The sequence below is a fragment of the Mycteria americana genome, chromosome 7 (genome assembly GCF_035582795.1).
Source record: "Mycteria americana isolate JAX WOST 10 ecotype Jacksonville Zoo and Gardens chromosome 7, USCA_MyAme_1.0, whole genome shotgun sequence".
NCBI classification, from domain to species: domain Eukaryota; kingdom Metazoa; phylum Chordata; class Aves; order Ciconiiformes; family Ciconiidae; genus Mycteria; species Mycteria americana.
The window spans coordinates 29947702-29975303 of record NC_134371.1 but is presented as its reverse complement, the minus strand read 5'-3'; the positions used below and the strand labels follow the sequence as shown (position 1 = coordinate 29975303).

At 47.5% G+C, this 27602-nt stretch overlaps 2 protein-coding genes across 2 annotated transcripts; both read left to right on the top strand.

The window, feature by feature from the left end:
- The first annotated feature begins 643 nt into the window (after positions 1–643).
- On the top strand, positions 644–15673 carry TF (transferrin). The gene is made up of 17 exons (XM_075507646.1): positions 644–741; positions 2905–3068; positions 3288–3396; positions 4721–4912; positions 5118–5253; positions 5687–5742; positions 7079–7248; positions 7374–7560; positions 8644–8798; positions 9557–9650; positions 10118–10153; positions 10845–11003; positions 12061–12205; positions 13122–13186; positions 13780–13964; positions 14825–15011; positions 15448–15673. Exons 1-17 carry the CDS (start codon positions 699–701, stop codon positions 15483–15485), a joined length of 2121 nt encoding a protein of 706 aa, XP_075363761.1. The 5' UTR covers positions 644–698; the 3' UTR covers positions 15486–15673.
- A 1946-nt stretch (positions 15674–17619) lies between these two features.
- SRPRB (SRP receptor subunit beta) lies at positions 17620–26235 on the top strand. The gene is made up of 7 exons (XM_075507655.1): positions 17620–17784; positions 17937–18031; positions 18401–18478; positions 20219–20301; positions 20746–20882; positions 21886–21940; positions 24315–26235. The coding sequence occupies exons 1-7, from the start codon at positions 17673–17675 to the stop codon at positions 24529–24531; spliced, it is 777 nt and encodes a 258-aa protein (XP_075363770.1). The 5' UTR covers positions 17620–17672; the 3' UTR covers positions 24532–26235.
- The last annotated feature ends 1367 nt before the right edge of the window (positions 26236–27602 follow it).

The window sequence follows — 27602 nt, the reverse complement described above, 5'->3', positions numbered from 1 at the left end:
GTTTATCCCAAGAACTTAACAAAGGTGCAGCGTGATGTTTCCTTCTGGCTGCAGGGCACTTATCGAGCTGTCTGGTCGCGCCATTGACTTTCTTTGCATGTGCAAGGAACTTGCCAGATCATGTGTAAGGAACATTTACTGCCTTTCAACCCCATTGCCATTGCCAAGAGAGCACAAGGGAGCAGGCAGGCACTCAGGGTGCTGCAAGCCAAAGGGTGATGGGCATGACAGCAGCAGTTACTGGCAAACACGCAAAACTCGGGACTGGATCCAGCAGGGACTTTCTGAGATTAGGCTGGGCAAGGCAGGGGGTGGCTAGCACAAAGAAAATAGCCCCTCCTGTGGTGTTTCAGCCCGCAGGGGAATTCAAATGTCACAACTTGGGAATTTTCCATCTGAAGCCCCTTGTAAAATGAAAAGCACCTTGCCCTGCTCTGACTCCTGCCTGCGGAGGGGTTCAGTGCCAAAGTGAAAGGCTTCCTAAAAATGGGCTGATCCAGGGAGGGGGGCAATTTAGGAGCTATTGAGAAACAAGGAAGGACAAACAGTGTTAGGTCATTGCTTCTGCAAACACAGCCACAGCTGTTCCTCTATAAAAGGGGGAGAGAGCAGTTCCAGAGCCATCACAGACTTGGAGGGGACAGTCTGTGACCAAGGCTGCTGCACCCCCTCCTCGGCACCTGACTCCCTGCTCAAATATGAAACTTGTACTCTCTACTGTGCTGTTCTTTGGGGTAGCAGGTAAGTGTCTACTGAAAGCAGTTTTGGGGGAAAGGAAGAGTCAAAACCTCCCAGGACCCCAGGCTTTCCCTCTAGATGAGGCTGATTTAGAGATGCAGCACGTGCCAGACCCAGGCAGCTGTTAAGTAAAAGCCAGGACATAAAAGCAAAGGAGCGCCTGCCAGATGCTTGTTTTGGCAGCTGTGGATCTCTGTCAACAAGGATGGTGTTTTGAATATTAATGACAGCAGCTTTTTCCTTGGGCCAGCCCATGGAGGCTGGAGGGAGGTCTGCAGCTCCCCACAGCAAGCTGCCAAGCACCCGGCTGGCAAGGAGGAGGGATGCTCGGCACCCACTGCCAGGGAGGGGACTGCTCGGGAGAGGCTCTGCACTCCTGCTGCCATGGGGCGAAGAGAAGAATCACCCTCTTACAAGCTGCTGTGCTGGGAGAGGAGCAGAGGTTCAGCCAGGGGGAAAGAAACTAGAACAAGACCTCCCTGCCAAGCCTGCATGTATGTTGGGTTAAACCTGAAGGCAGTGACAATAAAATACAGCTTAAATAACGAAAGACTCCGCATACTCCCCGCTCTGCTCCTGCACTGCTCTGACCTGCTGCTGTGGCTGCACTTTGCTCAGGCTCCTGTGTATTTTATGCCTAAATTATGCCACTGCAGAGCTGGCTCTGCTTGAAGTGTTTACTTCTCTCTTCTCTCTCTGCTTACAGTTTTGGCAGGCAATGGGCAGGTAGCCACGGCAAGTAGATTGCTGCCGTCTATACCTGACTTAGGGACCGCTGCCTGGAAAGAGAAAGAGGGGTCCCCTTCTCGGAGTAGGCAGCGGGTCTCTTCTGACCCCCATAAAGTGTGGTGGTGATTAACGTCCTCTGGTGGGAAGTGCTCCCTGTGCCGTTGGCATCAGAAAGTCCTCGAGCACCTTTGCTGAGTACTACCACGCAATGATGTCTTATTAACGGTGAAGAGTCTCTCCTCCTTCCCTGCATGGAAGGAGCCAAGATGTTGCCCAAAAGCTCCGCGGCAGAGGCTGTGGCACTCGGGCTCCCATTGCCTTCACCAGTGCAGCTGGGCTGACTCCCTCAGGAGGTCCCTGTCCAGCTTCTGCCCCAGGCAGGGTGGTTGCCAGCACTAGATTACGGTGACCATGGCTTTGTGCAGCCAAGACTTGAAAAACATAGATGATGGCAGTAGGAATTAAGGCTAAGGATTCTCCCTGTGGCCAAATTCAGCACCTCCACCAAGAGAAGGAGAGGTGTCTGCTGGCAGGGGCATGGCTCAAAAATCAAGTAAGAGAGAGTATTTCAGAGGTGAAAGAGAAAATTGAAACAGCACAGGTTAATCTGGAGATGTTTGAATGACATGTGCCATCAAGGGTTTGGAGGGAGCAAGCAGTGCATACAGTCTCTCGGTCTGCACAATCCTGCCAAGAAGGGGCAGAGTTAAGGTGAAGCACGGGCTGGCCACATACTTTGACTGCAAGTTTCCATTGTTTCTGGTGTTTAGGTTGCTGAAGGAGGCAGGACTCTGTGTCCACCTGAGGTCTTTGCTTTGCTCCAGTCTCCCAGAGCAGCCAGTCAGCTGCATTTACTAGTTGGGGGACTCTTAGGAGAGAGGGCTGTGGAGGTGGTATGGCATTTCTGTTACTGGGTGTAGTGGAGGAGGTGAGATATAAAGAGATGGTTAAATATATCAGATCATCTAACTGCCAAGGAGGTCATGTGTGGCAATGTACTGAATATAGTCTGGCCAGGTCAGAGCTGCTCTCCCTCTGGGGTTATTTGCAAATACACTGCTTCAGTGGACTGCCTTTTCTTTCCATTTTTGCAAAGTCTTGAGTTTAATTTCTATTGAAGTGTGTGGATTTGTTCTCCCACTCCTGTGAATGTTGCTGTGAGCTCAGGCTGCTTGAATCACAATGCTGTGCAGGACATCCATTACCCAGGGACAGGAATGATCCTTCCAGATGTTCCTGAACGTGCACATGTCAGGCAAGAAAGAAACAATCTTCCTGCATGACTTAGGAGATGTGCAAGGGAGATCCTGCACCTGGCCATCACCCGAGGCCATGACTGCAGGGAACCAGAGATCGCGTATTCACAGAGATGCTGTTTCTCCCCACTTGTTGCCTTTCTATCTCTCTGAGACTATTTATTTCTGGTTCTTTCTACAGCTCTGTGTTTTGCTGCTCCCCCCAAGGCAAGCATCAGATGGTGCACAATATCCTCAGCAGAAGAGAACAAATGCAATAGCCTAAGGGACCACATGCAACAAGAAAGTGTTGCATTGAATTGCCTGCAGAAAGCAACGTACCTCGACTGCATAAAAGCCATTTCGGTGAGTGGGCAGCAAATATCTGTGCTGGACACTGAGGATTTTTCAGCAGCCTGTTACACCTGGAGAAGGTTGGGGTTTCCTTTGAGTCACTGGTTGTTACCTGTGATCCCCCTGTAAAGAAGGACTCTCCCACAAGGATCCAGGAGAGACACCGGGGAAGCATTTTCCCTCATGCATCCCTGCTCTTTGTTTATTGACTGAAATCTTTTTGTTGTTTAGAATAATGAAGCAGATGCCATTAGCTTGGACGGTGGTCAAGTTTTTGAGGCAGGCCTTGCCCCCTACAAGCTGAAGCCCATTGTTGCTGAGGTCTACGAACATAGTGAAGGTACATTTTCATGCAATATTTTTAAGCCAAGTGGTGGTAACAAACTGATAGTGCAAAGGCCATCCTTTCCACGCAGAGCTCCCACATTATTTCTGTTGGGTGTCTGAGATATTGCCCCTGGCTTCCAGATCCCAGAGGGGACGTGGGGGGCAGTTACACCAAAATGTGAATCATCACCCGTGGCCATAGAGTCACTGCAATGGAAAGGGGCAGGGCCAGTGCCCCAGTTCTGACATTAGCTGCGATGAAAGTCACTGATCCTGTGATGATGCAGTGGCCATGGAAGAAGAGCACCATGAGCAGAAATCATGGTCGTCCTGAAGCATGGCGTAAAAATTGTGCTGGTCCCAGAGATCTGCTTTCAGTGACCTTGAACTAAACAGGTAAAACATTGAGCTAGATAGCACAGATAACCTGTGTATCTTCCTGCGCAGTCATCAAGACAAAAAAAAGATTGAAGAGGCAACAGCATTGCCATTAGTGGTTGTGGAGGAACAGCTGGTTGAGATTATTGAGGCAAGAGGTGCAGCCAATGCACAGAAAAAAGAAGAGAAGCATAAAAAGTGCTCTGCAGCAATCCCTTCTGATAAGACTTAGCTCTGTTGCTCCATCCCTGCTCACTCTCTATACTGTCCATCTCTTCCATCTTTCTCTTGGGAGCCGAACAGACACCATTTCTCCATTTTTGTCTGTCTTGCCTCATGCAATCCCACCATGTCCAAAGCTCCCATTCTCTTTTGACCTCTGACCTGGAGTTCAGCCTGTTTGTACACAATATTCAGGATCAAAGCAACACAGCAGAGTCATTCCCAGCATGGTAGCTAAGAAACCACAGATATTAAATGGAAGGCTGTGGTCTCTACCACCCCTAAAACTAAGTCACTTTATTCATATGTAGCATGTGATGGACTAGGTATAATTTTAAAGACTAAATGTGGAATTTCAGTCTCGCAAAGCTTACATATATGCTTCAGTGGGCAATGGCATTTGAGAAAAGACTTGTCAAAGAAGATTTGCCAAAAGGACTTGTTGAAGCATCCTTAAAAACTACGGGCACGTCTAACATCTGTCCAGTGGCAAAGCATTTTGTGTGTGATAGTATTTTCAGGTCATTTACAATTACAAGTTGTAATGCACAGCGTTTGTTCAATATTGGCAGTGTAGCTCACCCCTAAGAAAATGGGAAGACCATGAGTGTTCAAGCAAAGTTGCTAATTATTTGGAAGTGCAACACTTTATTATCTGAAATCGGGGGTTTGGCAGGATTTTAAATGTTCATAAATCCTGCTTTTTCATTGCTTTTCTGCTTTTTCCTGCACTGCAGGCTCCACAACCAGCTACTACGCTGTGGCTGTTGTGAAGAAAGGAACAAGCTTCACAATAAACAACTTGCAGGGCAAGACCTCCTGCCACACAGGCCTGGGCAGGTCTGCTGGCTGGAACATCCCGATTGGGACACTCGTTCAGCGGGGAGACATCAAGTGGGATGGCAAAGACTCAGCCTCTATCGAGCAAGGTGAGGTGGGAAACAGCAAGATAAATGGGCTGGTGTTAAGCCAGGGGCAGTGGTACGGTGGAAGCGATGTTGCATGATCTTCTGCAGAGGTCCACAGGTGGTTTGCAGAGCAGTCGAGTCATTGACATTCTTTGTGCATCCGCTCCCTTCCAGGTCCTTGTAAAAGTGAATTTTAGACTAACTATTGCTCCTTTCTCATCCATAGCGGTGGCCAATTTTTTCTCTGCCAGCTGCGTGCCTGGTGCCACTACTGAACAAAAACTGTGCCGTCAGTGCAAGGGGGACTCCAAAACCAAATGCTCCCGCACAGCACCTTATTCTGGATATTCTGGAGCTTTTCAGTGAGTGAAAGTTATTCTTCCTTTGCGAAAATATTCTAGCCCTGACAGATGCAAGTTTTCGTTATAGCAGGGAGGGCTGTGTTGTAATCAGGGGTCCTGAGGAGTCTGAATTTATAGAACAACTGGGAGTGCTGGTAATTAAAGATCCAATTAGTAATAGCCAGCAGGCAGCTAGCAGGAGAAGAGAAAGGCAGCTGGGTTGTATGGCTTTGCACAGACTTAAGAATACACAGCATTAGCATTGTGCTAAGTCTAACTGGGCTTCTCGAGTGTTACACCTCTGCCATTACATTTTCTTCCCTGCCGGCAGAGCTTTTTTGGGGAAGACTACTGCTTTATGGTTGCAGTTTGTCCCAAAGTAATTTGCTGAACAGGAGATAGGGAGCCACAATGTCTGTTTTTCTAACATCTCTTCTGTTCCTCCCACCTGCAGCTGTCTGAAAGATGGAAAAGGAGATGTGGCTTTTGTGAAACACACAACTGTTCAAGGTAGGCCTGTGAGATCACTTGTTTCTCTCCTTTCCAGTCCAACCTCTTGTGGCCACTTCATCCTGTAATCAGTCTACACTGTGCAGGCTTTCATTCCTCTCCAGCTTTGCCACAAACCTCTTCTTCTTTCATCTCTAGAAACATGTTTTGCACACTGTGGACTGACTCATCCTTGTTACTGGAAAAATATGATTGTGGTGGGGTCCACTTCTTCTTCGGGGTTCTTCTTTGAAGAAGGAAAACCTGCTTGATTTAAGTTCAATGGTATTATAATTGGTGCCATATCTCAGAGCCAGCTGTAACATTATCACAGCAAACACAGGGTGAACGATTGTGTAGGTAATTATGCTCACCCATCCCTCTGGGAGGGATTTTTGGAGGGAATTCAGCCCACAGAAAGAGTTCACTAACTCTGCACCTCTCAGAGATGGAAGATGGCCTGGCATACCCAGGACCTGCAGTGAGCTCAGTGGAGGGCCACCAAGATGGTCATGCGGCAGGAACACTTGTCCTGCAAGGAGATGCTCAGCGGGGTGGGCTTGATCAGCCTGGGGCAGAGACGGCTTTGGGGGGACCTCAGAGCAGCCTGCCTGTACCTAGAAGGAGGTTAGCAAGAAGGTGGAGCCAATATCGTTATGGAGGTGGACAATGGAAAGATGAGAAACAATAATCATAAACTGAAACAAGAGAGGTTTGGACCAGATACAAGGGGAAATCTTTTCCCCTTGGGGACAGTAAAGTAGTGGGACAGGTTGCCCAGGACAGTTGTGTACTCTCCATCCTTGGAGGTTTTCAAGATCCACCTGGAGCAACCTGGTCTGCCCCTTGCTTTGAGCAGGAGCTTGGACCAGAGATCTTCAGAGGTCCCTTCCCACCTGAATTCTCCTGTCACCCTGTGATCTCTGACCTGGGCTCTGTTTTCAGCCTTGACACTGGCCTTCACAGAACCTGTGAAGCAGGTCCAGAAAAGCTTTGCAGCTCCTGACCTGTTCAATCCATTTGTATGGTGTTTCTAAATCTGTTTGCATTTGTATCCATTTGTACGTGTCTGGATGTCTAGGCACTACTGCCACATAAATACTCTTACTGTTGGGTTAGTTATGACAGAGGCAGAGATAATCTCTCTTTCACAGGCACATGCATTCTCCTTTCTGCATTGCCTTCGTATGACCATGATGACCGCGTTACCATTGCAAATGGGGTGCGTGCAACCTGTCTTCTGCAAAGAATTCTCCCCCAAGCTTCTGCAGAAATAAGTTAATTACAAAGCTGCCCCAGACTGGCTTTTTTGTCTATTTTTGTGGTGATGCAACTCATGGTTCCTCCCTTCCTCCAGAAAATGCCCCAGAGGAGAAGGATGAGTATGAGCTGCTGTGTCTGGATGGCAGCCGTCAGCCTGTGGACAACTACAAAGCCTGTCACTGGGCCAGGGTGCCTGCTCACGCCGTTATGGCTCGAGATGATAGCAAGGTTGATGACATCTGGAGCTTTCTCTCAAAAGCACAGGTATCATCAAGCTCTCCTTTCCTTCCCCTAGAATCCTCTCTTCTGTCCTCTGGCTTTGCTTGCTCTCTCCAGCTTTCCAAGAGCTTTGGTACAGTCATTTGCTGATTATTTTTCCCCCATGGCAGGAAAAATTTGGTGTGGGCACAACCAGCACCTTCCAGCTCTTTGGGCCACGTGGCAAGAAGGAGCCAGGACTCAAAGACTTGCTTTTCAAAGACTCTGCTATACAGCTGAAGCGTATCCCACCACTGATGGATTCCCAGCTCTACCTGGGCTTTGAGTATTACAGTGCCATCCAGAGCCTTCAGAAAGGTAGGCAGGACACAAAATACTAATGTCGTGTCAGTGTGAGCTGCATTGAAGAGATGGGATCAGCAAATACGTCTGGGGAAAGGAACACGATTTTTTCAAACACAGACAGTATTCTCTGCAAAGTATTTCCTGTGAAAGGTATTATCATTAAAATCACAAAATCTTTACAAACTTCACTTACATCAACAAAAGGAATTTGTTGATTCCAAAGTCAAAAATAACATCATCACCACACCAACAAAGGTGGAAAATTTACACACACTCCACCCCTCGTCCCTTCACCATGATTACAACAACAAAAATTGCCCATGGTTATTCAGATGGTGGTAGAGATTGGACATGGTCAAAACTGCTGCTTAGAAAAGCCATTTCTGGGACGTAAAAGGAAAGAACATCCCAGGACACCAGGTCCAGTATTGGCCACTTGAGGGAAACAGTGTCCTTTATTTCTGTCTAGACTCATCAAGCATTTACTGATGTCCTAGCTGGCTTTCTGAGAGTTAAACATCCCACAAATAACCCCCCAAATCCACTTAAAATGTGTAGTTGCTCAGAGATCTCTGTGGTAGGCTCAGCCACTATGGCATTTATGGAAGGAGTTGCATGGACTTCATGTAGCATCAAAACAGATTATTCAAATGCCACTTCACAGAAACATAACTAGGTTGTATTCTTCCAGCTCGGTCTGGTCTTAGTCTCATGGTTGTCTGGGCTGTGAGGTCTGGAGAAATGCTGAGTATATTATAGGCAGCAATACCAAGTACTATTAATGCATAGTGTTTTAACGTTTACAATGTTTTAGCTAACGCAAATCTGCATGAACAGCTTGTGTTATGCAGAAATTCTCCTTTCTGACTGGTAAGCTGATTTTTGAGCATCCTTCAGCTTAAGAATCATCCCTTTTGTTCATGCCAGCCCAGGGCTTTTTAAACAAGAACCTCTTGCACTGGACAGTAGCAGGTTGGTGTGTACAGATGGTTTCATGGCTGAGTCCACCCATGCGCCCAGAAAGTAGCTAGTTTGTAGCCTTATTCTTCAGCAGGGCTCTAGGCTTATCCTTTTTTAACTCTGCTGGTTTTCCAGATCAGTTGAGCTCCCACCGCAGAGAAAACAAGACACAGTGGTGTGCAGTAGGCAAGAATGAAAAGAGCAAGTGTGACCTCTGGAGTGTGGTGAGCAACGGGGAGGTGGAGTGCACTGTGGCAGACAACACCAGGGACTGCATTATTAAGATCATGGTATGGCTTTTTTTTTTCCTTTTCTTCTCCCTGTAAACCTTTCAGATGGAGAGCAGTGTTGCTTATTTTAGCCTGGGAATAGATGGGGTGGAGGGGGGGTAGATTTTAAAATAAAATATTGGGAGTTTTGCGAGAAATACCAGTAGGCAGAAACCGACCTCATCACAGGGAAAAGGCTCAACTAGTTTTTCACCAATAAACATTTTTCAAAAAAATTTATTGGACAGTGTTCTTTTTTTGAGGTTTCCTAAATAAAAAGCAGTTTTCTAGTGTGAAGTAACTTTTTATTTGGAAAAGGAAGGCAAAATACAAATTTTGTAAAATGCGGAGAAAAATGGTTGCCTGCTTAGAAGATGAGTGGTTCCACCGCATAGACGAGGATGCTGGTGGTAGCTCAGAGGGCTGGGTCAGTACTGTGAAGACAGCACAAAATGCAAACTTGAAAGAACAGGTGAGATAAGGAAATGTTTGGCAGGGAAGCAGGCTAGGAGAGACACATGCCAGAGCCTGCGAGTGCCTGGGGAGGACAGCTGCTGCTGAGGTGGTTACAAGTGCATGGGAACAATAATTTCAAAACTCCCTCTGCTTGCATCAGCGAGACCTCGTCTGTCCATACGCTAAGGGATGGGTTCTCAGGTCCCCTTAGCCCCAAGTCCTTCTCCCTTACATCGAGTGCTTCTTTTACAATCTGATTTTCTGAAGAGCGCTGGTCTGGGAACATACAGCGCCGTTTCATCGCTGCGCCATTTTCATTGCAGAAAGGTGAAGCAGATGCTATCAGCTTAGACGGAGGTTTTGTCTACACTGCCGGCGTGTGTGGCTTGGTGCCGGTGATGGGAGAAAGCTATGAGGGTAAGCACAGCCTGGGCTGCCTCTCTGGGTCCAGGTGGTTGGTAACAGGCTGGTACAAAAGCACTGTTTTTATTCTGAAATCTAGAAAGCAGCCTCAGCGCTGCATCCTGCAGAAAACACACAGTGCGCTAAGGCAGCTCTGCTCACTGCTGCACACCTCGCCTTTCCACGAAGGTGGAACAGCCCTGGGAGAGTGGGCATTGACAGTCAGGAACACAATGACCTCCAGCTCCTGTCTTCTTCATTTTAATAATGATGTCCCCTGTCCTTTAGCACCAGCCTCGGTAAAACTTGTTTTTTTAGCACAGAGGAGCAGATGGAGGCTGTGCTTTGTTCTGTCGATGCACAAGGTGTTACCTGAAATAGTCATTTCTAGAATGAAGTTTCTCCAGAAATTAGTGACCTTGATCCTTTTTTGGATTTGCCATATCTTTTATCTAATATCTTCTTCTTTTTCCCTCCCTCAGATGACAGTCAATGCACCAAAGCAGAAGGACAACCAGGTAATTACTGCCAACAGAGGGACAGAAAACAGTCCTGATGGATATAAGTAGAAAAATATATATGTAGTCATGAGTGGAGAATAAATGGCCAGTCTCCACACAAAGAGCCACTGTGTCCAATGTAGATATTAAAAATTTGGGAGACAAATTTAGTAGTCAGATGGAAAGTCTGGGTCTGCAAGCAGATATCAAGGCAAAGTATATGGTAGAGGCAGAGATTTGTGCTTAGTTGCTGCTATCTGGAGCATGGTCATACCATAACGGTGCCAGGGCTGCGAACAGGGAAAGAGGGTCTGGGTTGTAGCGTTAGGAAATTGTTCTTTATAGAAATGGGAAGGGGAGAGGAGGGAAGGTTTTTGTCCTTTGCTAAAGAGGGGATAAGAAATCAGGAGGGGATAAGAAATCATCATGTATGTCTTGCTATAGCCTTCTCACATACCCAAGTGTCAAGAGTTTTGTGGGGGGGGTAAATGTCAGAGATAATAATTTCCCAGGAGCATGGTGGGAGTAGATGCATCTCATCTGCAAATTCTCCTGTTGTTGCTGCATGGCAAATAATTTATAAGTGCAAAGTACTTCTGCTACACTGTTCATAGGTGCCCTCTCCCAAGAGGAGCCAATGCTCTCCTAAGGGAGCATGGTGGGATCCTTGGGTCAGTCCTTAATTCTCCTCTATTTTATCTTCTGAAAGCATCGTACTTTGCTGTGGCTGTTGTGAAGAAATCTGACAGCGATATCACATGGAACAATCTGCAGGACAAGAAGTCGTGCCACACCGCGGTCGGGAGAACCGCAGGCTGGAACATTCCCATGGGCTTGATTCACAACAGGACGGGGAACTGCAATTTTGGTGAGTTGAGTTTTGCATCCATTTCTTCCAGCGGGGAATCTGCTTGCAAAAATGTTTTCCTATGCTTCACCTGATCTTCAAATTTTCTTGTGCCTCAAAGATTCCCACCTGGAGGTGGCAAATGGAGAACACTGTTGTTTAAGGTTTCACTGAGCGAAGTTTTAGGCTGTTGGTGACTGCTTCAGAGTAAGATATGGCACGTCTGCTGCTTTGGGGGGCTTTGCTTTCTTTTCACATCTCTCCCCTTCCCTTTGCAGAAGTCCAAAAGGTGTTCCCAAAAAGGGAATACAGGCTGCCCCATGTATAGTGGGCCTGGTGCTTGTGCAGGGTGTGGAGTGGGGGTAAAGGATGGGTTTATGAATCTCAGAAGGGAGGGGAGGGGCTGAGAACAGGGGACAAAGGCTGACCTTCATTCAAGAAACTTAAAGGGAATGATCTGACTGCCTGAGAATAAGGGGGTAAAAGTCTGCATTGGCTCTGGGCCTTTAAAGATTGTTCAGAAGATCAAGTTCTACATCCAACTTTCAATTAGTGAGAATTATGGTCCAACAAAAATAATCTGGAAATATTATGGACCAAGGCAAATTAAGCATATAATCATTAAAAGGAAATCTCTAACCACAAGAAGATACTGGTGTTAGTAAATTTTAGAATCAGCCTCACCATTCTCCTGCGTGCCTTTCCCACTGTCCCTTCCTCCCCCAGAGCTCTGGCATTGCTGCCAAACACAACTCTGCTGACCTGTAAAGGCTGAGGATGCTTGGGCTGGCTCTGCGTGAGCTGGGAATGTTTTGCAGCAAAAGCGTTCTTTTTATGCCAAGATAGTGCTTAGTGCAATTGAGCCTTAGGCCCCGCTTCATTATCAATAATGAGTAACAAGTTTCATAGTGAGAACTCGATGCATGTGATTTGCTGTCCACTGAATCTTGCTCCTTCTCACAGCCTGTTTCCAGCTCCCAGTGACTGCTAATACAAATTCAGCATGAGAACATATTATTAAAAGAAAACCTAACATTTCAGTGCAGGAAAAGTGAATTTTTCCTATTCCTGTCTTCAGATGAATACTTCAGCGAGGGCTGTGCTCCTGGGTCTCCTCCTAACTCCCGCCTCTGCCGGCTCTGCAAGGGCTCAGGGGGGGTCCCGCCAGAGAAGTGCGTCGCCAGCAGCCATGAGAAATACTATGGATATACTGGAGCTTTCCGGTAGGTGGTAGGAGCAGCCGCAGGCTGCTCTCAGGTACCCTGGGGCTAATCACAGAGATTATGGGTAGATCACATATGGAGTACAGCCTCATGTTGATGCTAATTTACTGGCCTTCTCTTTTTCTCCATTACACTACTGAAGGTATATATGTCTGTAATATTATAGATATGCTATATGTTTTTTCTTTATGCAGCTTCCTGCAAAATGATGTAAAATGTTCCCATTCTGTAAAACTAATGTCCTGGTGGCTCCACGCAAACCTAGAGAGACACAAGCATTTTGGCCAGACCTCCTACAATGGCAGCAGCGCTACACTTTTAACGCAAATAAGGAGCGTTAAAAGATGGGGTCCCGCAAACAGTGCTGCCACTAGACATTCCCTGTTAAAAATGCTGCTTGCCTTAGTTAAAATGAGTGGTCATCTAAAAAGTGCAGAGACCAGAGGTCAGCCCCAGTGCCATCTCTTCCATACCCGCTCAGTATCAGCTCAAGTCTAAGTAATTCATATTGGGCATGAATTTAAAAAGAGAATGAATCTTGTTTCATTTACATCTAATAGCAAAGAGACCCTGCTTCAGGGTTTGCAGTCCTTCTGGTGCAAGTTAGTGTTTTTACAAAGCTATTAACACATGTAGGCAGGCATTGCAGAAAGCAAAGTGAATTCTGAACCTGGCCAAACTGCTTCTTTCTGACAATAAAATAAATTGGCTATTTATGATGTGAGAAGGATGTATGGTTTTTTCCAGTGTTAAAAGACTGTGTTTCAGATATCCTTAAAATAGTCATGGCAGGGCTCCTAGACCTGGCTGTCCTCAGAGATTAATTTTACAAAATAAGACATAGGTCAGAATCAAATCTGTGGGAAAGGGACAGGATCAAGCAGCCATATCACTTGCCTTTCTTTGTACTTCCCAGGTGTCTGGTTGAGCAGGGGGATGTGGCCTTTATTAAGCATTCAATCGTCGAGGAAAACACTGATGGTATGTGGTTGTTCTGTTGCATGGGTCTTGGCAGGGCTGCCTTTCCCTATCTGCATTATTTTTGTTCCCAGTGCAGAAGGTAATAGCAAGCTTGACCTGCTTGTCCTGTCAATCTCACTCCTCCTGCAGGAGGAGCAGAATTGAAGCATCAGCACGTGCTGTTTGCCCAAGGTGGCTCTTCCCAGGCATTTCTGCAGAGACACTTCCCTGCTAACTATCATTTAATTGCAGCTGCACAATTATTCAGGTGGTCTCTTAACCACAGACTCCTGCCTTGACACCTTTGCGCAGCACTCTAGCTCCCCACTTACCTGAAAACTAAAAGTTCAGTTCACATTTCTGAAAGCAGCAGCTGAAGTTTTCCAAGCATTTGGGAAAAACTGCAATGAAGGAGATGTAACTAAATCTCCTAGCCTGCTCTGAGGGTCTGACTCATCCCATTGACTTTTCCTGAGTTTTACTTACAGCCTCCTTTGTACATGCCAAGTCTCCAAGTGCAGGCAGGGACAAATGCCTTGCTTAGGTGTTCTTGCTTAGGTGACATTCTTCTGCTACACAAGATCTCTGAATCTCCAAACCAACTCTCTTTAAAGGCAAAAATAAAGAAGACTGGGCCAAAAATCTGAAAATGGACCAATTTGAGTTGCTGTGCACTGATGGGCGACGGGCAAATATCATGGCTTACAGGGACTGCCACCTGGCCAAAGTTCCTACCCATGCTGTGGTCACGCGTCCTGAGAAAGCAAAAAAAGTCCGTGAGCTGCTGGAGAGACAAGAGGTTAGTAGTACTGACAGCAGAAGAAATGTTCTGGGGTTTTTACGTGGCATGTTTTCATTTTTAGAGCAGTGATGCTCTGAGTTTCCCTGAGTCAGCGAAACATGGAAGATTTAAACTACCAATATGGGGTGACAGCCTTGTCCCTTAGCCTCCCCCTTCCTCTATCCCTTCCGAACTGCTCTTTCTCCTCTGCCACCTTGGCAAATACCCCTTTAGGTAACAGCTGGATCATAGTGGTTGCTGTTGTCATGCTATACTTGTGTGACATGAGATTATCACCTCCTTCCTGGGCTATTGCCACACACTGCTCTTGCAAGTGTGTTTCAGAAGCTCCTCTGAGGTGCCTGGTCTCTAACCCAGCTGGGTCAGGCATGAGGTAGGCACCGAGCCATCCAGCCCTGGGAAGACAGTAGCCTCCCTGCACACACATGGTCTTACAGCTACTGGTGTAAATGTAACCAGGTTAAACCACCTCTGATTGATTTTACATTGAAAACATTAATATTTGCTCCACCGCCAGGGTCTGCTGAGAGGCACGTGGGAAGTCAGCTCCTTTTGCTTTCAACTCATGGCTAAGGCATAGGACCTGCTGGCAGCATCTGCCAATGGGCTCTCCATGTAGTGACATGTTAAAATGGAAAAAAATTGTTTTGACAGTCATGCCACAACAGTGCTTACCACCGAGAGATCCCTCATCTAACCACACGGACAGAAGATTCAATCCTAAATTTCTGGAGCTTGGCTGGGGGCTCCCCAGGATGATGGTGAAGAACTAGGACTAAGAGCTAGGCTTGTACGAGTTGAATCTTGCCAGCTTTCTACTTTTTACATACACTTACCTCTTCATGCCTTTATTTCAGAAATGGTTTGGAACAAAAGGAATCGAGAAAGATAGGTTCAAGATGTTTGAGTCTCAAACCAAGGACCTTCTGTTTAAAGACTTGACCAAGTGTCTGGTCAAACTTCGCGATGGAATAACGTACAAGGAATTCCTCGGAGATGAATACTATGCTTCAGTTGCTAGCCTCAATACCTGCAATCCATCAGGTAACTGTAACAGCCCCAGGAAGAAGTCCATGAATTGCAGTTCTTAGCCTCGTAGGCACGGACAGTTTCTTCTGTAGCTATCCATTTAATTTTTTAAAGCAAAATGAGGATAACTCATTTTTTAAACTTTATATACTTTTCTCAAAGTTCCTTGGATGAAGTGAAAAGAATCTTGAAGTCTGCTGCTCTGGCATCAACAGGAATCAAAGATTTTTACTCACCTTTAGAAAATATGCACTTTGAGAAACGGTAAAAAGAACCCAGCCTGTCCCATCAGTGTGTGTTCAGTGCGACCTGTGGTTAATACACATTCTTTTGTGGCACATTGCATATATTTTCCATGTGATTACGTTGTTGGCATGGCTGGGTGTGTGCTGGTGGGACGGGAGTGTTTAAAGGCAGAATCTGAACTTCTCCCTGGCCTTTCCCTTTTCAGATCTCCTCCAGGTGTGCACCTTTCTTGAGGACAAGTAGCGAGATGGGAAGGACCCTTGCTGGAGGGGGAGGAATCTCCAAGCCATGAGATCATCACTCTCATGCCCTCAGCACCGAACACCGACACGCAGAAGGCCCTCTGCCTTCACTGCTTTCTCTGCCCTTCCTCATCACTCTGAAAGGGGCCGTTTGAGACTTTACCATTCTCTGCTGCCATCACAGCAAGAAATAAAATCTCAAATCTAAATGGGTGTCCTGAGATTCTTCAAAATGTTCCTTAAACCCATTCCTTCCTCAGTACCTCTCGCTGTAGGACAGTGCCAGATACCAGCGTGGCTGTTGCCGCTTAAGGCTATTGCTGCCCATTAGAGAAATTTGTTTCAACATTTGCCAAAGCAAAATGGATTAAATATGCCCTAGAGCCTAATTAACAGATGTTTTGTACTCTCTGTGCTTTTGCTTCACCCAGGTTATCCCATTACCTCCCCACCAGATGACAGTTGCCCAGTGTGGTTGGGACACAGGAAGAGGGAGTGGTTATGCCAGGGAAGCTGAAGGGTGGAGAAGGAAAAAAACCAAACCAAACCAAAAAATACAGTGGTTGTAAGATGGAAGGTGTGAATAGAAACCACTCCATCTCATATCTCAGCTGGCTGGATCTCAGTCATTTCCACCAAGCAGTACTCTTAAAACACATTAAGTATATTGATGGGGAGAGTCCAGGCTTAGAATTCCTTTCTGAAAAAAATCTAGAACTTACTTAGAAACATGTGTGTTTTGGTAGTCTGTCCAATGTGCTGCTGACCTGAAAACAAACATGTAGGTGGGCAGCCTGACTCTGATCCACAGTGAAAATAAAAACGCAAGACAAAAAGGTCTGCTGAGGCTCTCTGCTTCAGAGGAACAGAGTCTGGGGTAATCCAGCGTCCCAACCCTGTTGTCCAGCAGGCATGGAAGAGCTACTGAGGGCAGAAAGATGCTAAGAACTTCTGGCTTTGAGGGAATGAATATTTTGATGGGCTCACAGTGATTATTTTTGGATGCATATGGTATGTGTTGTGAGAAGTCCGCTAGCCTGACTGAAGATCACCGTGGAAGACAGAAATGTAGAGTGTGATGGGAAGCAATGAAATTTAGTTCCTCACATTTATGCAGGATGAAGTATACTGGACAGATGGCTTTTTTAACCTCTTCTTAAAAACTAGCAATGAAAGAGATATAGTGGCGCTAAGAGCCTGCTTCTACAACTAACTATGGCTACAGTTAGAAAACTTTCCTCAAGCAAAGCTGCCTCATCCGTACTCAGTATCAGGTGTAACCCCTTGTCCCATAAGTAGAAGGCATGGAAAAAAGGAACCTCAGTAGAGGATCACAGAGTAACTCAAGTAGGAAGGGGCCTCTGGGGGTCTCCAGTCCAACCTCCTGCTCAAAGAAACAGGTCAACCAGGTTGCTCAGGGCTTGACGTGAGAACCTCTAAGGATGGCGACTCCACGACCTCCCTGGGCAATGTGTCCCACTGCTTGACAGCCCTCAAGGGGAAGAAGTTTCCCTCATACCTACTCTGACCCTCTCTTGTTTCAATGTATTCCCATTGCTCCTCATCCTGCACCACTGTGAAAAGCCTGGCTCTGTCTTCCTGATGCCTGGTACAAATGTGGCCATCTCTTCTCCAGGCTCAACAACTCCTGGTCCTCCAGCCTCACCCCACAGGGCAAGTCTTCAGCCCCCTGACCATGTTGGTGACTCTCTTCTGAGCTTGCTACCATTCATGGATGTCTTGCTTGAACTGGGGGCCCAAAACCAGACACAGTACCTAGATGTGGCCTAACATCTCAAGATGTTTGAGTCTCAAACCAAGGACCTGGTGCTGAGCCGAGGGGAGCAATCACCTCCCAGACTTCCATGGCTCTCAGGCCATTGCAGCCCCCCGCTGCCCCCAGCGCCTTGCCGTGCATTAACCACCCCTCATGCAGGAAAGGCAACATGCTCCCTCACCTCCAGGGCCAGTCCGAGCCACAGAGCCCTGGGCCTGACCCCAGCCCACCCCCCGCTTCTCTCCTCCTCCGCAGTCGCGGGGACTCCCCCACACCTCCCCGACGAACTACAACTCCCGTGAGACCCCGCGCCCACGCCTCCCGGCAGCCCTTGCGCGCACCGCCTGCCCTTCCCGGCAGGCCGCGGGGCCGGAAGCGGGGCTGTACGGTGACGTGTGCGCGCGGGCAGTCATGGCGGGGAGGCTGGAGCCGCACCTGGAGGCGCTGCGGCGGGAGCTGCGGACGCCCGACCCCGCCGTGATCTCCGTTCTCTTGGCGCTGCTCGCCGTCGCCATCACGCTCCGTGAGTTGCGGCCTGCGGGGGAACCCCCCGCCCTGGCCCCCCGGTCGCGCCCTGCGGGCCTGCCGGGGAGCGCCGGCCCCCGGGCCGCGCTCGCTGAGGGGGCGCCGGTGCAGCCAGCTGCGGGCTTAGGTGCTCCCTCCTCTCTCCTGCAGTGATCTGGAGGTTCGTGCAGGGCAGGAGGAGCAGCCGGAAGGCGGTGTTGCTGCTGGGCCTCTGCGACGCGGGGAAGACGCTGCTTTTCGCGCGGGTGAGCGGGGAGCCGGGGCCGGGGGGCTCGTAGCGGCCGCGAAAGGAGCCCCAAGCGGGGGAGCTGCCCGGCTCCAGCCGCCCTGCCAGTCGTCTGGCGTCCTCTCGTACGGAGGTGAAGGTGCATGCTCTTTTCCTTCTTGTTTTAGCAATGCGGAGATTCAGTATATAAATAGATTTTTTTTTCCTTAATGAGTGTTTTTTAAATTCTTTGCGGAAAAAAACCCTGAAATTATTTCATGGATGTAAATTGAAATCAGATATTCGAAGTCTGTTACCCCTTACAGATCATTTCAGTTTCAGAGTGAATGAAATGCAATGCCAGTGTTCCTCCAGCCTCCTTTTTCTGAAAATGACTTTTTTTCCACAGCTGTTGACAGGCAAATACCGCGATACCCAGACTTCGATAACTGATAGCTCTGCAGTTTACAGAGTCAGCAACGACAAGGTGAGCGGGCAAGTTTTTGGTTGTAACTTGTGCATGGTTGCTTCAGCCAGCTGGTGCCTTTGTTTTTTGGTTCCCTGCGCTAAACCTGGCTTGACACTTTTTGTGCTGCTCAGTCTTCCCAGCTTGAAATCACTCCCCAGTTTTGTCTGAGTGGAGGATAGGATTTTTCTAGGCAATGCACGCTGAGAAAGTAGGAAAATACTGGGAGGTATTAGGGACTCCTCATCTACACAGGTTCTTTTTTCTTTGCTTGTCAAATTGTGAAGCCGTTTTGACTGAAAACCATGTCTGTGTGTTGGGTTTTGAAAGGTGGCTAGCGTGTGGTATTTTTTTCTATAGAAAAAGAAAAGGAGCTGCTTTTACAAGTGGAGTAAAACACACAGCACTGTGGGGATAGCAGTGTGGTTCAGAGCAGGGGGGAGATTTGTGAGGGAATATTGTTCTGTCGTGTTTGATTTATTTGCTGGGCAGTAATTTCTGTGTCTCCCAAGAAAGTCTGAATTTAAAAGCTTCAGCAGGCTTAAAAAGAGTTTCCAGCTGAACTTCATATGCTCTCAAAAAGATTACTTTCAGGTCCTGGGCTGCCACAGACCTAGTTATTTTCAGTTTATGGTGATCTCTCTCATTTCAGAAGAGTTTCTTTCTCTTGCTGAGTGCCTATGTGGCAGTGAAAGCAGCAAGCTGGCAGCACATTACGTGCTGGTGAATTGTAAAAGTAGAGGATGTTTTTGTGGCTTCTCTATGGCAATCTTCAGTAACAGTGGTGATAATAAGAGGTTAAAAACTTAATAAAGGGAAGTGCAGGGCATTTTTTTGGTATTTGTTTGTCTAAGATTGAGCAGACAGGAGGTATGTGGAGAAGGAGAGGTGCTGGAATGCTGCAATGTGGACTGTTGCGTTTCTTTTTTTTAAATTGTAGACAAGGTTTCCATTAAAATCTAAGAGCAGTGAGTAGATAGGGTCTTGGGTAGTGTTCTCTCCCCTCTTGAGAACAACGAGCGTTATCTTGAGAATGGTGACGTGGCCCTACTTGGCCACATCTCAATCAGGAGTGTGTGAGAAACATTCATTCTCTTTAATGTCACTGCTGTCTCTGGCTGGTAACCTGTGGAAAGGGAAACATTTGTAGCTTTCAATTAAAAAAGTGTCTTGCAAGGGCATTTTTTTGTGTTATTCCCAACAATGTTATGTGTATTTAGGTAGACTTGCAGTTGGATAGATTCTGTGTATGAATAGTGCAACTGTTGGATTAGTATTCTGTATCAGGGACTTGCAGGACAGGAGTTTGTGGTTTTGCTGTGCAGAGATCTACTTGCTGTCAGGGACAGTGTAAATCTGCTGGTGTACCAAGAGGGGTGACTGATGAAGCTTTTGTTACCCTCACTGTGCGTGTGGTAGTTGTAGGGGGGGCACTGTGGGTGAGAAATGGGTTGAACGTTCTCTTTTCTCTGCGGTCACGCTCTGTCCTCTCAGCTCTGGTGGGTGGTTTGCTGGTACTGAGTCCTGGTCATGAACGTTGTTCCTCAGCATTTCTTGTGCCTATCAGAATTGTTTGGGGTGGTGGAGAGGCTGCACCTTGGGGAGAGTGACGTGCTTCTGCCCAGTATGGAGAGTCATTCGCCCACTGCTGCCTCAACACCAGGCTAACTGGAATCTACTATCAGACTGTTTTTCCCCAATCTGTGATCACAGGTAACCCTGGATTAGGTGTTGCTGATACCTTCTTGCTTCTGTTCCCAGAGCGCGAATGTGACCTTAATTGATCTTCCAGGCCATGAGAGTTTGCGGCTTCAGTTCTTGGAGCGGTTCAAGGCCGCAGCCAGGTAACTTGGAGGAGATTGGCAGGGGAGGAGGGGGCAGCTGATGCTTTGGACAGGAATGAACCAAATGCTGGTGCTGAGGACGCTGTGAGCTGGGGTGGATTCACTCTGTGGTGGTGCTCTGAGAGAGTCAGAGCTCTGTTGTGGGGTAGTGGGCGTTAGTTATTGTTCTGCTTTCCCGCTTACCTGTGTTTGTAGTGCATCAGGACGCAAAGCAACTGCAGTGGGGAGGGTTTAGGGGATGTGGTATATCCGTGGGGCAGAGAGAGAAAGATTTCTTGCTGGGGCTGAACGTGGGGTGTATTTCAGCTAGTAGGTGCTAACCTGCTCTTGGGCTGAATGAGATCAGTTGTGGAACCAAATGTGTTAGCCCAGGCTGGAATACTTGCAGGGGAAGATAGTTGCAGAGTTTCAGGCCCGGCACATGTAGCTCCCTCTTTCTTCCAGAGCCATTGTATTTGTGGTGGACAGTGTGGCCTTCCAGCGGGAGGTGAAGGATGTGGCGGAGTTCCTGTACCAGGTCCTGGTCGATAGCACTGTGCTCAAGAATGCACCTGCACTGCTGATCGCTTGCAATAAGCAAGGTATTGTGTGCTGCCTAGTGGACTGGACTTCGGATCCAGTCCTTGAGTGATAGGGGTTCATGCCATGGATGCTGAATTTCTTAGGAGTTGGGATTTCAGCAAAATGAAGGCTGGAACTTAGTTTTAAATTTGGACTACTCAGCAGGAACATTTCTAGCAGCCTTTGGAAGAATTCTTAGGTCAAGTATGTCTAATAGCTTTGCAGAGAAGCACCACTTGGGAGAGCTACAGCTTTTTAGACAGGCTTAAGTAAGGCAGGTGGCTTGCTTCTTGTGCAGAACTGTCTTCCTGAATCTGCAGGCAGCAGAAAATAGGATCAACTTGAGCATAATGAACTATCTGTACACTGTTGGTATCTTCAGTGTTAAAATCAGACAGCTGTTTAGCTGCCAAGATTATATGTTTTCTCTTGATTGGACTAGCAGGAACATCCAGATGCTATAAAGGATGAGATTTTCAGATCCCTACAACTTCTGCAGTGAAGGTGTGGATCCCTGTATAACGATCTGAAGCTTTTGGGCAGTATCAGATTTGGTTTTCTTAGTTATTTTGTGCGCTACTTCAGGAGCTGACCAAGGCCTTCATGGCTCCACATACCGTAGGTTACAAAGCGCTGTGTTGAGCTCTATAATGCCAGGACAGGTGAGAGTGCTGGGCCTTGTGAGTGGAACATCAAACCCAATCCTCTGTTTGAAGCAGCTTACTGCCCAGCAAGAATTTTTGTTAATTAATTTTGTTAAAGAATTTTGTTAATAATTTTGACATAATGTAGGAAAATTAATTCCCTACATTATGTCAGACTTTTGGGTTGCTCCCATTCATACCTGCAAACCCAGAGCTTCAGTGTCCTTTATCCTAGTGCAGACACAGCCGTCTTTGTCCTGGCAACTCTTATAACTGTACAGTATGAGCAGGCTTTACCTGTACCTTTAGGAGGAGGAACCAGGTTCTGAATTCTGACCTAAAACCAAAGAGCTGATTCCCTTTTCTTTTCTCTCTCTAGATGTCACAATGGCAAAATCAGCAAAACTTATTCAACAGCAGCTGGAGAAAGAGCTGTAAGTATGAAATTGGATCTTAAACCCTCTGAGCTTCTCTCTTCTCCTTTGTCTCTTACGTCAGTGCTCAGTGAGCACCCTTGAGCAACATCTAAGCTCATTGTAGAAAAAGAGCAGTCTGTTTTGTTTGTGTAGGTGTAACCAGGATGAGAGAAGATTGCTCCTTGCTAAAAGCACGCGAAAAAGCAGTAGGCACAGACAGTGTATTGCCTCCTAGAAGCTGTGGGTTGGAGAAACAACATCCCAATCCTTTCCTAAAACCTGCCATCCCAACACCTCCATGGCCCAGGAAGGTATCTGGGTCCTCTCTCAGGTACAGGCAGGGTTGGCTTCCAAATGTCACACTTTCTGTGAGTGGTGTGGAGATCTCAGTAGCTCTGCTTAGTTGTACTGGCACAGGTTTTTTTTCAGGGCTGCTCTGACGCAAAAGGGCTTGGCATGCAAAGCTTGAGAGCTGGGGAGAGAGTGTCTAGTTTTCCTAGTCTGCTAACAGGCATTGCAGGAGCCTGGTTGGGACTGCGTGTTGGCTCTGTGTCCGCCCTAGGAAGGACATTAACCTGGGAAGACAGATGATGTATGAATCTGTTGCTAAGTTTAAGTTGTAAGAGGAATGGGAAGGAGGAGAAAGTGGCTTGTAGACTGTGCTACATTGTAAGCTGCCAGCTGAATGAGCTGCAGTGTCAACGGCTGGCAAGTCCATCTGGAGAGGGGGCAATTAGAAGATGATTTTTTTAAGCTGCATTTAATCTTTGTGCATGAAGATTCTGCCTGTGAGCCCTGTAATTGTAGTTGGGTCAAATCTGCTCTGGGAGAGACCTGTGCAGCTCTTGTGCCGTGGTGGACTTCTCTGCCAGCCTCTAGTAGAGCCTAGTAGTGCCTTCCTGTTGCTTGTGGGTCCTGTTTGCTGGATTGCAGTTAGTGGCGAGGCAGTCTTGGGGGTAGGAGGAGGAGTGTAGCAATTTGGTCTCCAAACAAATGCATGTTTGTGAGATATGGCCATCTTGTTGCCAAATGGTGGACTTGGCAGTGCTAGGTTTACAGTTGGACTTGATCTTAAGGGTCTTTTCCAACCTAAATGATTCTGGGATTCTATAATCTCTTTGGCCAGTAGACGGCAGCAGGGTTATTATTGCTGGTGCCTCTTCCAGGCTGAATACCCGACCTTCCTGTTTTTAAGGGAGGAATTAGTTGCCACATATTCAGGCTGTCCAGGAAAATAAGTATTCCTTGGTTCTAATGTTGGGCATTTGGCAGTTTTCTGTGTGTAGAAGTTGGATTTCTAGGTAGGTTATACGTGCCCTGTTAGGCAGTGTTATTCCTGCAGGCTGGCAGATTGCTGCCATCCTCTCCCTGCACTGCCGTACTTGGATGTCCTTGTGTGGAAGTGTCTGCTCTCTTATTCCTGAACTCACGTCTCTGGGCAGTGTTGTTCTTTCCCTGTGTCCCATTAATTTAGCTCCATTCCATGGAGTGGCTGGGGTTGACTGAGAGCAGGCTCTGCCAGGCTGCTCTGTCTCTGGAAGAGATGCAGCAGTTCAGCCATGAGGCCCTACTAGGCAGTCAAAGACCTGGGGAGAGATTGCTGTTTGCATCTGTGCCTGGTGCAGTCCCTTGACTTCCCTAGCCTTGCTTTTTGGGACCTCAGAGGCAGTCAAATCACAGTGTCTCTGCATCTTTTGGACTGTTCCATCTCCCTGTGCTGCCTTTGCCTTGGATGTCTGGTGAGTGTGGACAAGGAGGTCCATCCTTCCTCTCCACACGTGGCAGAGAGTTGAGATGCTGCAGCAAGCTGAAGGGCAGGAGCAGTAGTGACATTGCAGTCTGGTCCTTGGGCAGGCATTGCTCATGGGAGCAGTAGGGAGACTCGATCCCTCTCTCAGTCCCCAAACGTATTTGGCACACTCAAGTGGCAAAGGGGTGAGCCCCTGCATGATCCGTGATGTCACGGGTGCCTCTCTCTTCCCAGCTGACCTGTTAAACTAGTGCAGATCCTGAGCGCTGTGGGCTAAACCATATGTAACGCCTGGTGACTGGTGTCTGCTATGGGGATGTTGGGGAAATTCAGATGATGACATCACCACCTGACTCTTGCTGTTGTTTATTACAGAACAAAACCTGTTTAAGCACGCTCTCCTTGAGTGGCCTCCTGTCTGTCTTGCTCTCTTGAGCCTCTCTGCAGTTGTGCCTTCCAGCGGGCATTTAAGAGAAGTAGCCAAAGTGCCTGCCCCTGCCTGTGCAGAGCCATGGCACCTTCTATCCTTGGTGTAGCTGGCATCCTGCTGACAGAGCTGGGTCCAAAACATCTCGGCAGCCATGGTGTAGGTAACATTCCCCTGGTTCACAGTTCTTGACTCTTTCCCTTCTCTGTCTGCAGCAACACCTTACGAGTGACCCGCTCTGCAGCCCCCACCAGTCTGGATGGCTCAGCCACTGGGGGCCCTGCCCACCTGGGGAAGAAGGGCAAGGACTTTGACTTCTCCCAGCTACCCATGAAGGTGGAATTCGTGGAGTGCAGTGCTCGGGGCAGCAAGGGAGAGGAAGGAGATGCTGACTTTGAGGGCCTCGAGAAATGGCTGGCCAAGATCGCCTGAATAGAAAAGGGCAGAGCTGGAGGGAGAGATTTCGGGACGCTGGGGGGGCAGGACACTTGGAGACTGAAAGAAAAAAGATGATCTGAAGCACTCAAATCTCATCTTGCTGTAGAAGAAACTTCAGCTGGAAACCACTATTGCAGTGTCTTCCTCTGCTGCTCATGGGCTTGGGAGCAACATGACACAATTGCTGGTGTGATTTCCTCTGACTGTCTCTTCACACTGCAATATTTTTTTCCTCTCCCCTCTTCCTTTATCTTCCTCTGGGATGCTAACTCTTTGGACTTCTGTGTTTCCTTAATCTTTAGGCTTTTCATTTAGTAGTTGCTGAGCAAATTGGGAAGGAGTGAACTGCCAGGTGAGCTTTAGAGATTGGAGTCTGCATGTTGTCTTCTGCCTTGTTTAGCATTGCAAACCTGTTACCTCTCAGAGCTACTGATCACCTCCTGATTCTGACTTCTTTCCCCAGCCTCTTGCTGCTTGGGAGCGCTGTGCACATCATCTGTGCTGCCCCGGCAAAGTGCACAGACCCTCTCTGTTGGGCAGTCACTGATGAGAGTGTAAAAAGCTGTTCACCTCTGTGTCTCCTACCTTCCCGTTCTTCCAAACTGGTGCAGTCCTGTTTCTGTGGAACCGGAGTGGTCTATTAAATGCCAAAACCAGGCTGGCTGATCTGCCTTTATCACTGTGCACTGCCTGTGTCCTTTGCTGTGTCTTTGGGTGATTTGTGCTGTTGGACAGTTCTTGGGAGCTTTTCCTTTAATGCAGGGCTATGTCCTGAAAGCTTGTTTCACTCTGCTTCTCCTTCCCATACTTCAGACTCTTCTCCCACAGACATGTATGCACGCTGTCCAAGTGGCAGAGTTATAGCAGGGTCTTAGCTTGAAACTATGAGGTAGGCACATTTTTAGATTCATACCTACATTATGCATGAGGTCTGGTATGACGGGCGTTTGCTGTGCAGTCCCCTGCCTGTCTCCTGTGTGATCTCAACTGTGTTAGTCTTGCAGGGAAGATTCAGGGAATGCTGTTCGCTATCGCAGTGGCTCAGCAGGCTGCTTGGAGGGCTCTGATTCAGCATGCTTCTGCACTTTTCAAAGGACATTGCCCTCTTCCTTCCCATGCTCTGGCCAGGAGCATCGCTTATCCAAAGGGAGATTTTCCAGCAGCATTGGTGTTGGTCAGGTGGGAGACAAGACCCTGGTGCTGTGTTGGGCATTCAGCTTCCCCTTTCTGAACAGCCTTAAAAGACAGTTGCCCTGCCCAGCAGCTTCATATAGCTTCATGCTCTGATGGCCTGCCATTTCTGTGCAGCACCTATGTGAGGATGATTGCTCTCCAGGATGCTACACTGCAAGTTGTGAGGTCCTACAACATTGAAATTTTGCCTTTGTTTTTCTTGTTTCCCCTTTTGTTTTGGGGTATGAGGGAGTGGCTGGCTCCTGGTAGACCTTTTCTGTCCTTTGCAGGTTCCTCTCCTCTCTGGTTTGATGCTTCCTTCATCACTCAACTGATCTGTTCTGTTCTTTTCATTTCCGTCTGGGGCATCTTCTCCCTCACTGTAGCATTGCCAAGTGTTAGTAGCATGGGGAAGAGGAAGAACAGTCTTCTGCAAAGACCTGGCTCATGATGGAGCTGGGTCTTGCATTTCTAGTCTTGTGAACCCAGTGGCTCTTCTACTATCCATGCAGGAGGTGGGGAGGATTATATTTATGAAGTACATTATATTACATTTCCTGCAGCCAGAGCATTATTGGAACATGTTTGTCATGCTTTGAACTCCTTTAGCTGGGGCTCCTTTCTAGGCCACCTGCTTTGAATCCATAATGCTGAAGTGAGAATATTGCTATTTCTTTGGGTGGTTATTCTGCTTGTAAAGACCTGTCTCCTTGAAAAGCAAAGGCCAGGCACCAGCCTCTGCTGGGGTAAGGTAGCATGAGGCCATAGTTGGTTTTAAATTACTCTTATTAAAAGTATTCCTTAAATAAAAATTTTTTGCTTAAATGTTTGTTCTCAAGTCTTGCTTTAGTCTGTCTTTATTGGCCTCTTTTCAGCGGTGTCAAATTCGCATGGACGGGGGCTTTGCTTCTGCTCAACATGATGCTGGAGATCAACCTTCCTGCTTGGTGGCCAGGTCTGTGTTGTCAAAAACCAATGCCTCCTCTCCACACACAGGGCTTTTGGGGTTAGTCTTTTTTTTTGGGTGCATATTTACTCCTTAGTCTGAATGTTAGAGAGTTGATAATCATGCAGCAAAAAACCCCAAACCACCAACCAAAAAACCAAAAAAGGCACTTTGCTCAAATGCACAGGAAAACTCAAGACGGCTGCAGTGCACTGCGCACAGCTGTTGTGGTTTAAGTCACAGAGCACTTGCCCTGCTCTCTGGTGGAGGTGGCTATGGCACCCTGCAGCTTTACAGCTGGATGGAGAAACCTCAGCTTTCTCTGTCTGAGCATGGCTGTGGGGCTCGGGGATGGCTGTATGGCAGTGTGGCTGAGCTGGGCCTGCACCCAGTGGCACTCGTGCCAGAGGATGGAGCATGCATTGGTGTCGCGGATGAGTGGAATGCACCTCACCCAAAAGAGAGAAGCAGCGACATGTTTTATTTATTTATTGAGGTAAAATAATAATTTGACAGAGTTCAATAAATTTGATAGAATTTAACAATGTTTGACAGTGGCTTACTAAGGTTCAGTAAGCTTCATGGCAAGGTTCACCTTATTAATTACTGCAGGGAAGAAGTACACAAAGGAAAATTTTCTTAGCGAAACTTAAAAAGTTTAACAAGCTATTAGTCACTTACTGAGGATCTGTTGTGGCAAGGAATCTCTCAAGGTTGAGGAATAAGGGATCTCTGTGCCTTGGGCAAGGAAGGATCTCTGAGTCTTAGGTGAGGAATCTCAAACCTTGAGAGGTGTCCCTGCTGAAAGAGAGTGTCACCTGGCAGCAGTCTAGCTGCAATTCAAGGGGAGGTCAAACTGGGCTCATCCAAGGATCTACCATTGGTAAAAGGTTTCTCTGCCTCGAGGAGCAACCTTGAGAGGTGTCCCAGCTCAAGGGGAGATCAC